The sequence below is a fragment of the Amblyraja radiata genome, chromosome 1, assembly GCF_010909765.2.
Source record: "Amblyraja radiata isolate CabotCenter1 chromosome 1, sAmbRad1.1.pri, whole genome shotgun sequence".
NCBI classification, from domain to species: Eukaryota; Metazoa; Chordata; class Chondrichthyes; order Rajiformes; family Rajidae; genus Amblyraja; species Amblyraja radiata.
In genome coordinates, this window is record NC_045956.1 from 62,604,869 (window position 1) to 62,618,371 (window position 13,503).

Sequence of the window (13,503 nt, forward strand, 5' to 3'; positions counted from 1 at the left end):
ACTCTACTAGCTACTGTGGAGCCCTTGATATGAACCTTACTGACCTGTTCTTTGTTTTTAACCAGAATCGTGGTGGAGTAGCCTCAATGAATTTTTTTTCAACAAACTGGTGAATTTGTACAGAAGTGCATCCCACTTCCTTCTTCAGGGGACCTCTAGCAAGCAAGAGACATTTCCTAAAGAACTTCACAGTTGTCTAGCTATTTTGCAGAGGCTTTTTAGGGTAAGTTCAAGCACTGTAAGGGAATGGTGATTTTTACTGTCCATGGCTGGGCCACTGAGTAAAGGAGGAATTAAATCAAACTAATCAGACTAGAGTCACATATATCAGAAGAACAGATTCCCCCCCCCCCCTCCCCCAGGAGTATTAATATGCCAGAAGGATTTTTACAACAATCCACTAAGATTAGAGCATAGAACATAGAACACAGAGAGGGACTCTTCAGCCTATAATGTCTGGGCCGAACATGATGCCAAGTTAAACTAATGTCCTCTGCCTGCATGCGATCCATATCTCTCCTTTCCTTGCATATCTATGCGCCTATTTAAAAGCCTCTTCATCACCACTATCGTATCTGCCTCCATCACCACCCCTGGCAGTGTGTTCCAGGCACCCACCTCCCTCTGTGTAAAAAAACTTACCCCACATATCTCCTTTACATTCTGCCCCTCTCACCTTAAAGCTGTGCCCTCTAATCTTTGGCATTACCACCTTGGGGAAAAAAGTTCTGACTGTCTACTCTATCGATGCCTCTCATAACTATATATACTTCTAACAGGTCTCTTAATAGCCTTTGACACTCCAGAGAAAGCAATCCAAGTTTGTTCAACCTGTCATTGTAGCAAATACCCTCTAACCCAGGTAACATTCTGGTATACCTCCTCCACACCCTCTTCAAAGCCTCCACATCCTTGCAAACAATGTTCCAAATGCAGCCTCAACGCAGTCCTTCCTATAAAGTAGCAACATGACTTCCTGATGCTTATACACAAAGCCCCAACCAATGAAGGCAACCATGCCATATGCCTTCTTAACCACCCAATCAACCTCTGTTGCAACTTTCAGGGAGCTGTCGCCTTGGACTCCCAAGTTCCCTCTGGATGTCAATGCTGCAAAGGGTTTTGCAAATCCTCACCCTTGCTCGGATTAAACTCCATCTGCCATTTCTCTACCCATTTCTGCAATTGATATATATCCCGCTGTATATTTTGACAGCCTTCATCACCATCTCTGAAAGTTTTTGGTTTAGATTTTAAATTCCATAATTTCTGTTAGTTTAGTTTTTTAGTTTAGTTTGGAGATACAGAGCGGAAACAGGCCCTTCGGCCCATCGGGTCCACGCTGATCAGCAATCTCCACGTATTAACACTATCCTACACACACTAGGGACTATTTTTACATTTACCAAGCCAATTTACCTACATACCTGTACGTCTTTGGAGTGTGGGAGGAAACCGAAGATCTCAGAAAAAACCCAAGTAGGTCACGGAGAGAATGTATAAATTCCATACAGATACCACCCATAATCAGGATCGAACCTGGGTCTCCGGCGCGGCAAGCGCTGTAAGGGAGCAATTCTACCGCTGCACCACCGTGACGCCCAAGTTACTTTATTTATTTGAATTTAATTTCCTCATCTACCTAGATGGGGTTTGAATTTATATCTTTTGAATCAATGATGCAGAGCTCAGGACTCTAGTCGAATAGATTACTGGAACTTTCAATGCATTAAATGTTATTTAATACAATGGCTATACAACCATTACTGAATAGTCATTGAGTTATGCAGCATTGAAGCAGGCCCTTCGGCCCAACATACCCATGCCAACCAAGATGCAACACCTACACTCGTCCCACCTGCCCACATTTGGCTCTATTCCTCTAAACCTTTCCTATCCATGTCCAAATGTCTTTTAAATGTTTTTATAGTACCTGCCTCAACTACCTCCTCTGGCAGCACGTTCCATATACCCACCGCCCTCTGAGTGAAAACGATACTTCTCAGTTTTTTATTAACTCTTTCCCCTCTCACCCTAAAACTGTCTTCTTATTCTTGATATCCCTATCCTGGTTCAAAGACCTGCATTTACCCTATCTATTCCCCTCATGATTTTATACACCTCAATAAGATCACCCCTCATCCTCCTGTGCTCCAAGTAATAAAGTCCTAGCCTACCCAACCTCTCCCTTTAGCTCAGGCACTCAAGTCCTGGCAACATCCTCATGAATCTTCTCTGCACCCTTTCCAGCTTGACAACATCTTTCATACAGCAGGATGACCAAAACTCAAAAGGAACTCAAAATGCACCTCTTGATGTCAACATTAGCATGGGATTCACCAAGGGCCTACTGAAGATAATCTAATTGCACGCTTTACAAAAGTTATTTAAAATGTTAATAAAGTAAGAGTTTTTATTTCTCTGTTCACAGGTCAATTCCACCAGAAAGCCTAAATACCAGGAGAACAAATTCTACATCTGTGCACAAGAGGTTTTTGGTGACACACGTGTCTACTGTGTGAGTTCAGAAAACTGATGCCCAATATTTATTCCTATATATCGGCGTTTCTAGGAGTGGATTCCTGTATATTGGCAAGACCAAGCACAGATTGGGCGATAGTTTCACTGAACACCTACGCTCAGTCCGCCTTGGCCTTTGTGATCTCCCGGTTGCCAAACACTTTAACCCCTCCTCCCATTCCCACACTGACCTTTCTGTTCTGGAGCTCCTCCATTGTCAGAACGAGGCTAAACGCAAATTGGAGGAACAGCACTTCATGTTTCGCTTGGGAAGCTTACAACCCAGCGGTATGAGTCTGATTTCTCTAATTTCAGGTAACCCTTGCATTCCCTCGCTCTTCCCTCCCCCCCCTTCCCACCCTAGACTTCCTACTAGTTTCACCGTCAGCCTGCTTAATTTCAACATTCATATCCCCTCATTATCAGCTTTTCAATGCTGGCTTTGATTTGTTCTTTTAATACTTTTCATTAATTTGTTCTTTGTACCTTTTCATATCTCTAGTTTCCCTCGCCCCTGGGCCTCAGTCTGAAGAAGGGTCTCAATCCGAAACGTCACCAATTCCTTTTCTCCAGAGATGCTGCCTGACCCGTTGGGTTACTCCAGCATTTTGTTTCTGTGTTTGGTGTAAACCAGCATCTGCAGTTCCTTCCTACACTTTATTTCAGATCTCTTCAATACAGCACTTTGAACGAGTTATAAACATTAAGTTAAAGCGAAAAGAACGTACAAATTTACTTGAGGAACTCAGTGGGGCAAACAGTGTCTATGGAGGGAGACATAAGGAACTGCAGATGCTGGAATCTTGAGGGGAAAAAACAAAGTGCTGGAGGAGCTCAGCACGTCACCGCCCCTTCCCCTCCCTATCCCTACCAGTTATGTCCTCTCAACTCCATCAATCATCAATCGCCATCAAAACATCATCTATGCAATAAAAATAAACTGTAAATGCTGGTTTATGCCAAAGATAGACACAAAGTACTGGAGTAACTCAGTGAGTCAGGCAGCATCTCTGGAGAAAATGGATATGTGACATTTTTTGACTGGAAGCAAGTAAAGACCAGGACAAATCAACCCCGGCAACAGATGACCTCAGGCAGGGAGGTTCCCTGATAGGCTGATTGTTGGCTAGAGACAGTGTGATCGCAAAAGGGATACATCGTTGTGAAGTGTGGAACTGGTTAACTGAGTATAGGAGGAGGAAGGGGGGGGGGAGAGGGGCGGGGGGAGAGGGGCGGGGGGAGAGGGGCGCGGGGGGGGGGGGGGGGGGGGGGGGGGAGAGGGTGCGGTGGAGTGTTTGTAGAAAGTACCTAAAATTTTGAGAATTCAACATTCATACCATTAGGTTGTAAGCTACCCAAGCTAAATGTGAGATGCTGTTCCCCCAATTTAAGTGTGAACTGTCTTGGGCAATGGAGGTGGCCCTGGACAGAAAGGTCAGTGTGGGAATGGGAAGGGGAGTTCAAATATTTGGCAACTGGGAGGGAGCTGATGCGGGAGCTGAACGCCTCGACGTGGAGGGCCGAAAGCCGCCAGCTGCGGGACTCAAGACCGTCCCGTCAACGTGCTCGAGGCCCCCGACTAAGTAAGAACAACAAGAGAAGGACTTGGAACTTTATTTTCGCCTTCTATCGCAGTGAGGAATGTGTAGGAGTCACTGTGCTGGATGTTTATGTTAAAATGTGTTTTCTGAGTCTGTTGCTTTTTAAAATTGTATGACTGACCTGGTCAGTGAATTTCACTACACCAATTGGTGTATGTGACAATAAATGAACTTATGAACTTAAGATCCAGTGCTTCTTAAACGATTTCAGTATCATTCACCCTTGAGTCTTTATCACTAAATTTCATTCGCCCTTGACTATATTTTCCTGTGTTATTTGGTCATTTTCATCTCATTCTCCCTGGTGTATAATATCTGAATAAATTAAATCATTCACCCCCCTTTCACCCCTCTAGTTTAATTCACCCCAAAATAATTTCATTCATCCTTGGGTGAACCATTCACCAGTTTAAGAAGCACTGGTATAAACGATGACAGTCAAAATCACAAATATTAATGAAAAAGTACAAACCTCACTTGTTAATTTCCTTTTTTTTCCACAGAAAGCATTGTTAGAACTAATTCCCTACCCTTGTATTTTTAATATGGAAACCAAAGTTAAGATTTTCAAGACAATCTGTCAGCTGCGTATTTGTGTAAGTCTTATTCTATTGATCTGTTTACAGTATAATTAAAGGTTTTTCATTAGATTGTTCAGAAAAAAAATTCTAACGTTGTTTTATTTTTTGCAGAATGAGAATATCACTGATTACAGTATAATATTGGGCAATATTAACAGCACTAATGCATCTGCTGGGATTATCAACGTATCTGCTGGTTTAGAAATGGATGCATGTACTGAAAACATTGTTGCTTCTGCTGGAGATACTGTTACATCCACTGGAATCATTGAGGCTTCTGCTGGAGATACTGATACATCTACCGGGATCGTTGAGGCTTCTGCTGGAAATACTGATACATCTACTGGGATTGTTGAAGCATCAGCTGAAGATACCGATACATCTACTGGAATCATAGAAGTCTCAAATGAGAACACAGACATACCTACAAGGGACATTGAAGCCTCAACTGGGAACCCTAATGCATCTGCTGGGATCATTGATCTCTCAGCTGGAAACACTGATGCATCTAACAGTATTCTTGATGCTTCCAGTGCAAACATTGAAGTCTCTATGCAGAACAGTACATTCACAGAGATTGATCATAGTTTGGAATTTGATATTTCTCCAAGTGTAACTGACGAACCTATCGGGATTGTTGATGCCCCACAGAGGAACACTAATGGCCCTACTCAGATCAATGATGTCTTGACTGCAAGCACCGAGACATCCGCTGAGAACACTGAGATATCTACTGGGATGATTGAAATCTCAGCTGGAGATAATGGGAGCACTGAAACATCGACTGAGAACACTGAGCCATGTCCCAGGATGAATGATGTACCAAATGGGAGCTCCGAAACAGCTACTGAGATACCTACTGGGATAATTGAAATCTCAACTGGGATCAGTGATTCACTTACTGAGATCATTGAAACCTCAGCTGGAGATAATGGGAGCATTGAAACATCTACTGGGAACACTGAGACATCTACTGGGAGCACTGAAACATCTACTGGGATGATTGAGATTTCTACACGGAACCCAGAACCATTGACCGAAATCATGGATACATCTGCCAGGACTGTTGAGACGTCTACTGGTAACACTAATGACTCGAATGGGATCGTTCCTGCCCCTGCACTAAGCCTTGAGTTATCTGGTGAGATCGACATGAACTCCAATGTGGACGATTTTGAATATGATTCGACTGCTGAAGTGGACTTAGGGGAGGATGACGATGACTATGACTATTTTGGATATGATGACGATGCCGTCTATGACTACTATTTTCTACTTATCAACAGAACAGAGATCCTTCAAAACACATTGACACAACTACGATCCAAAAAAGCAACTGCATTGCGTGACTATTTTCGGGTAAAATATGCATTTACCCGTAAAAACCACATTTTTATTTTTGTTTCTGGGGGCTTGATGTGTGTAAATCGATCTCTCTCCTGCTTACATAACAATTGACTTTACTTAAAAATAAGTTTAAGATTCCCTATGGTACTAATAAAATAAAAGGAGGTTTACAAGAATGATCCTAGGAATAATTTGGTTAACATATGATAAGCGTTTGACGGCACTGGCTCATATCTGCTGGAGTTTAAGAAGTATGAGGGGGGACCTCATTGAAACTTATCTAATAGTGAAAGGCCTGGATAGAGTGGATGTGGAGAGAATGTTTCCACTAGTGGGAGAGTCTAGGACCAGAGGGCACAGCCTCAGAATAAAAGGAATACCTTTAGAAAGGAGATGAGGAGAAATTTCTTTAGTCAGAGGGTGGTGAATCCGTGGAACTCATTGCCACAGGCAATTGTGGAGGCCAAGTCAATGGATATGTTTAAGACAAAGATTGACAGATTCTTGATTAGGAAGGGTGTCACAGGTTATGGGGAGAAGATAGGAGAATGGGGTTGAGAAAGAAAGATAGATCAGCCATGATTGAATGGCAGAGTAGACATGATGGGCCAAATGGCCCAATTCTGCTCCAAGAACATATGAAAGGGAATCACCTCCTTGGGGAAGAAATTAATCTGTATCCGTAATTCATATTGCTTGAGGATCTTTCTGTATTTCATGTGGGTCTAGTGTAGATGGGACATGTTTGTCGATGTGGTCAAGTTCGGCTGAAGGGGCTGTTTCGATGCTGTATGACTATGTAAAGACATGTTGCTATTGGCTTATTATTGTTGTGTGAACCAAAGTGAAAAGCTTTTACCTGCGTGCTACCCATTCAAATCAGATATACCATACATGAGGACAAGTACAGCAGGTACTACAAATAGAAAAATACCAGAATGCAAAATATAGTTTTACGGCGTCATAGTATTACAGTTTAGACTTTATCGATACTGCATGGAAACAGGCCCTTCAGCCCACTCTGTCCACACTGTCCAGCAATCATCCCGTACACTAACATACACACACTAGGGACAATTTTACAACTTATCAAAGCCAATTAACCTGCAAACTTCTACGTCTTTGGAGTGTGAGAGGAAACCGAAGCACCTGGAGAAAACCCATGTGGTCACAGGGTGAACGTACAAACTCCGTTAAGCCAGCATCTATAGTCAGGATCGAACCTGGGCCTCTGGTGCTGCGAGGCAGCAACTCTACCACTGGACGTCTGTTTTGCCCCCCTACATTGAAAAGTTACAGGAAAAAAGTATAGCGACCACTAGGAGGTAGGTTAGAAGAGTATGACTACCCCTTAACTAATCGGAGAACCATTTAGGAGTCTGATAACAGAGGGGTAGAAGCTGTTCCTGAGTCTAGTGGTGTTTGCTTTCAAGCTTCTGTGTCTTCTGCCCGACAGGAGTGGGAAGAAGAGTGAAAGACCCGCTGAAGAATGTCCTTCAATGTATTGATTATGGTGGCTGCTTTCCCAAGACAGTTCTAACCATCTGCTAAACAAAACCTCCTCTCGCCTATGTCCACCTGTTCTCCAGAGACCCATGTTCTCCATAGATGTTGCCTGGCCTGCTGAGTTATTCCAGCACTTTGTGTCTTTTGTGTATTAACCAGCACCTGCAGTTGTTTGTTTCTACTCTCTATCTCTTTATGCAGCTGAGGGTCAGATATTGTTTGATAACCATCAGAGGTCTTTTATTAAATACACAGTGGTTGTGTAAAGGGTTTAAGAGAAGACAATTGAGAAGCTGCAAATCTGAAAGAAAATAAGATTATTTTAAATTTAACTGTTCCCATTCATTCCAACCTTCTCAGGTCATATTTAAAGGTGAGCACACCATTGACGAAGGTGGAGTTTCACGGGAGTTCTTCTCTGTTATTGCCGAGGAATTTTGCAGTCGACCAAAGATCCTCAAGCAATACGATGAATCCAGACTTGTTTGGTTCCCGGAATGGGTAAGGGAATCAGAATGGTGGACATGTCCTGTTTCCCTCTGAACCTTTCCTACCCACGTACCTGTCCAAATGCCTTTCAAATATTGTTACTGTACCTGCCTCAACTACCTCCTCTGGCAGCTCGTTCCATATACATACCACCCTCTGCTGCCCCTCAGATTCATATTAAAGCTGGTCCTATTTGCCGGCATTTGGCCCAAAGTTTAAGGGAGATATGCGGGGTGATTTTAATGCACACAGGGTGGTGAGAGCATGGAACGTGCTGCAGAGGTGGTAATTGGAGCAGATACGTTAGTGGCATTTAAAAGACCTTTGGATGGATACATGGATATGAAGAGAATGGAGAATGGGTTATGATCTTACAGAGGTGTATAAAATCATGAATAGATTGAGTAGGCGCACTGAGACTCTTCCCCAGAGTAGGGGGACTGAGAACCAGATGACAGTTTAAGGTGAGGGAGGTTAGATTTAATCGGAATCTGAGGGGTAGCTTTTTCACACAAAGGGTGGTGGGTGTATGTCGAGCTGACGGAGGAGGTAGTTGAGGCAAGCACTATCGCAAAGTTTAAGAAACATTTAGGCAGGTACATGGATAGGACAGTTTAAAGGGATTTAGGACAAACACTGGCAGGTGGGACTAGTGTAGATGGGACATGTTGGTTGCTGTGGGCAAGTAGTGCTGAAGGGGCTGTTTCCTCGCTGTGCGACTCTGTGGAGGGAGATAATGTTTGGCACAGACATTGTGGGCTGAAAGGCCTGTTCTTGTGCTGTAGTGTTCTATGTTCTAATCCCACTCGCCAGTTCCAGATATGAACTCGCTAGTTTCAAATGCCCAGTTGCCCAGCCAAGCTGTGATGTATTCTGATAGTTCAGTTTAGTTTCTTTTAATTTAGCTTAGCTTATTGTCACGTGTACTGACATACAACGAAAAGCTTTTTTGTTGCAATCTAGCTGTCCTCAGAGTATAGATACAGGATAAAGGAAATAAGTTTTAGTGTGAGATAAAATCCAGTAAACGCCAATTACAGATAGTCAAAAGTCTCCAATGAGGTAGATGGTAGTCAGGACCAAATAGGAACATTTTCACAATGCATCCATAGAAATTAACGAGTCATTGGAGACATGTCAAACTTCCTTATGTCTTCTGAGGATGTTTCTTGGTTTCCTGGTCCTCCAAAATATTCCAAATGGAATTTAAACTGGAGGTGGGTGTGCTCTCTAGGCCATAATATAACTGTGGTTGGACCAGGTCAAATTGTTGGTGATGTTTCCATCTTGGAACTAGAAGCTCTCGACCATTTCCACTTTGCCACCTTTCATGCAGACTGATGCCTGTACTCCACCCCGCTTCATAACTTCATCAGTTCCAGGGACAGACTTATAGACTATTCAGCCCATGAAGTCTACACTGCCATTCAATCACTGCTGATCTATCTTTCCCTCTCAACCCCATTCTCCTGCCTTCGCCCCATAACCCCGGACACCCGTACTAATCAGAATCTGTCAATCTCCACCTTAAGAATACTTATTAGCTTGGCCTCCATAGCCGTGTCTGGCAACGAATTCCACAGATTCACCACCCACTGACCAAATAAATTCCTCCTCATCACCTTTCTAAAGGAACATCCTTTTATTCTGAGGCTATGGCCTCTGGTTCTAGACACTCCCACTAGTGGAATCAGCCTCTCTACATTCAATCTATCCAGGTCTTTCGCTATTCGGGCAGTTTCAATGATCATTCTTCTAAATTCCAGTGAGTAGAGACCCAGTGCAAACACTCATCATATGTTAACACAATCATTCTGGGATCATTCTCGTAAACCTCTTTTGGACCCACTCCAATGCCGGCACATCCATCCTCAGATATGTGGCACAAAACTGCTCACAATACCACAGATGCAATCTGACAAGTGCCTTATAAAGCCTCAGCATTATATCCCCATCTTTGTATTCTACGAATAAATTTAATTCTGAAATAAATGTTAGCATTGCATTTGCCTACATCACTACTGATTCGACCTGCAAATTAACTTTTTGGGAATCCTGCACCAACACTCTCAGGTCCCTTTGCACCTCCGATTTTTAAATTATTTGCCTATTTAGAAAATAGTCTATGCCTTTATTCCTACTGCATGACTCTACACTTTGCTACGCTGTATTCTATCTGCTACTTTTCAGGCCACTATCCCAACCTGTCCAATAGATCAGGTAGACACACAGAGTCTCTTGCCCAAAGTAGAGGAATCGAGGGTCAGAGAACATACATTTAAGGTGAGGAGAGGAATGATTTAAAAGAAATCTGAGGGGTAGCTTTTTTCACACAATGGGTGGTGGGTGTATGGTGAAGGTAGTTGAGGCAGGTACGTTAAATCTATCGCAGAGTTAAAGAAGCATTTAGACAGGTGCGTGGATAGGACAGGTTTAGAGGGATATGGGCCAAATGCAGGCAGGTGGGACCAGTGTAGATGGTACATGTTGGCCAGTGTGGGCAAGTTGGGCCGAACGGCCTGTTTCCACACTCCATCAATGGTGTGGATGTGCAGCTTACCAGGGATAACAAATACCTGGGAGTGTACCTGGACAATAAACTGAACTGGTCCAGGAATGCTGAAGCTCTGTACAAGAAGGAACAGAGCCACCTGTACTTTTAGAGAAGACTCCGCTCCTTCAACGTCTGCAGTGAGATGCTGCAAATGTTCTACCATTCAGTGGCAGCCAGGGAGAAGGCTGTGGTCGCCAATATGATCAACAAACTCATCAGGAAGGCTGGCTCCGTCCTGGGGGCGGAGTTGGAGTTGGATTCATGGGAGGTGGTCTTGAAGGGGAGGATGCTCCTTAAACTGTGGAGCATTCTGGCCAATACAGATCACTCCCCTCCATGACACACTGGTCAACCTGAGGAGTACCTTCAGCAACAGATTGGTTCCACCAAGATGCAGAACAGAAGGCCACAGGAGATCCTTCTTCCCTGTGGCTATCAAACTGTACAACTTCTCCCCCTTCTTTCACGGCGTGCACCGGGACTGAGACTGACCCCCATCCCCCCCCTCACCGACCTCCTCAATCTTTGCACATCCCCAAAGCCTTACCACACGTCACTTTAATTTCATGTTTCATGTATTTTGTGTTTTTTATGACTGTTGCCAAATTAATTTCCCTCCTGGGATAAATAAAGTTCTATCGTGTCGTATCGTATGACTATGATCAGTGACACCAAGACAAGTAAAGAGTGCTGATGAATGGGTTACATTGTTCATTTTTAAACACACAGGAGCCAGAAATCAATGATGTATTTCGCCTGCTGGGCATTATCTGCTGGCTGGCCCTGTACAATGGTTATCAGGCGGACTTCCACTTCCCATTGGCCCTCTACAAGAAGCTGCTAAATGAGCAACCTACTCTCGATGACCTGAAGGAACTCTCCCCAACAGTCGGCCGGTAAGTCATGCTCATAAGTTTATGTCAGAGGAGCAGAATTAGGCCATTCGTCCCATCAAGTCTACTCAGCCATTCAATAATGGCTGATCTATCTTTCCGTCTCAACCCCATTCTTCTGCTTTCTCCCCATAACCCCTGACACCCTTACTAATCAAGACCCTATCAATCTCTACCTTAAAAATATCCGATCTTGGCCTCCACAGCTGTCTGTGGCAATGAATTCCACAGATTCACCAACCTCTGACTAAAGAAATTCCTCCTCCTTTCTTCTGTCTTTTTATTTTGAGGCTAAAGCCTCTGGTCCTAGATGCTCCCACTAGTGGAAACATCCTCATCATATCCACTCTATCCAGGCCTTTCACTATTCGGTAAGTTTTAATGAGGTCTTCCTCTCATCCTTCTAAACTCAGTCTCAGATGCTTCGTTAACTCTGGTTGAGAGCCATGGAGCTGGGCTATTAACCTTCATTGGTCTCATTTGATCAATCCAACGTAGTCATCAGAACGGAGACACAAGAAACTGGAAACAGATGCTGGAATCTTTACCAAAACACCAAGTGCTGGAGGAACTCAGTTATTCAGGCAGCATCTGTGAAGGGAATGAAAGGCCAGATGATGTTTCGGGTCGGGACCCTTCTTCAGGCTGATTGGAGTAGGCGGGAGAAAGTGGTGGGAAAGGACAAAGCTTGGATACAGATGAGGGGGGTGATTTGATTGGCAGATGGGTGGAGTAAGCGACAAAGGCTACAGGTGACAAGGAGACAAGAAGATGTCAGATAAGGAGAGGAGAGGAGGAGTGAAATGTAAAGCCGGACGGAGGAATTGGGTGAAAGGGGATAGGGAGGGAAAAGAGGGGGGACAAAAGGGAGATGGGGGACTCAGGGATGGGAGTGTATGGAAGAGGAGAAAGGAACAGGGTGACTGGAGGTGGGAGAAATGTGCGTCACAGGTGGGTGGCAAGGGAAAGAGAAGGTGGAGGAGTAAGAGGTGGGGATGCAAGAGTTACTTGAAGTTAGAGAAATCAATATTCATACCACAGAGTTGTAAGCTGCCCAAGTAAAATATGAGGTGCTGTAATTCCAATTAGCGCTGGGCCTCACTCTGACAATGGAGGAGGCCCAGGACAGAAAGGTCAGTGTGGGAATGGGAGGGGGAGTTAAAGTGTTTAGCAACTGGGAGATCACGTAGGCCTAGGCGGACTGAGCGGAGATGTTCAATGAAACGATTGCCGAGCCTGCGCTTGGTCTCACTGAAATATGGAAGTCCACACCTGGAACAGCTGCCACAGTAGATGAGGTTGGAGGAGGAGCAAGTGAACCTCTGCTTCACCTGAAATGTCTGTTTGGGTCCTTGGATGGAGTCGAGGGGGGAGGTAAAGGGACAAGTGTTGCATCTCCTGCGGTTGCAGGGGAACGTACCTGGGGAGGGGGTGGTTTGGGTTGGAAATGATGAGTTAACCAAGGAATTGCGGAGGGAACGGTCTCTACAGAAAGCGGAAAGGGGTGGAGATGGGAAGCTGTGGCTGGATTCTGTTGGAGGTGGCGAAAATGTTGGAGGATTTTGTGCTGTATGTGACGGCTGATGGGGTGAAAGATGAGGACGAGGGGGGCTGTTGCATCTGGAGGGAGGGGGAGCAAGAGCGGACCTGTGGGATACTGGGTAGCAAAGATCCTATAGCAGAGCAAGATGGATTACTCTCACGCAAACGTGTAGTACGCTCATGGGCGGATTCATGGGTGATTTTATGACCCATTTTAGCAACCTGCCCCCGCCATCTTGTTCCGCCATCTTGTTCCGCCATTTTGCTCCGCCCTCTTGCTTCCGGCCAAAGATTGGATCCGCAGCGGGGAGAGAGAGTGCGGGGCCCGGGGCAGCGGGGAGAGAGAGTGCGGGGCCTGGGGCAGCGGGGAGAGAGAGTGCGGGGCCCGGGGCAGCGGGGAGAGAGAGTGCGGGGCCCGGGGCAGCGGGGAGAGAGAGTGCGGGGCCCGGGGCGGCGAGGAGAGAGAGTGC

General features: G+C 44.8%; 1 protein-coding gene across 1 annotated transcript in view; it reads left to right on the plus strand.

Annotated features, from left to right (window-relative positions):
• Positions 1-13,503, plus strand: part of LOC116979242 (probable E3 ubiquitin-protein ligase HERC4) — a 75,954-nt gene that overhangs the window by 44,027 nt on the left and 18,424 nt on the right. Inside the window, exons 14-18 of the mRNA XM_033030875.1 lie at positions 66-223; positions 2,432-2,518; positions 4,814-6,061; positions 7,916-8,056; positions 11,328-11,494. Of these exons, the coding sequence (XP_032886766.1) occupies positions 66-223; positions 2,432-2,518; positions 4,814-6,061; positions 7,916-8,056; positions 11,328-11,494 (1,801 nt within the window). The remainder of the gene's footprint in view (positions 1-65; positions 224-2,431; positions 2,519-4,813; positions 6,062-7,915; positions 8,057-11,327; positions 11,495-13,503) is intronic.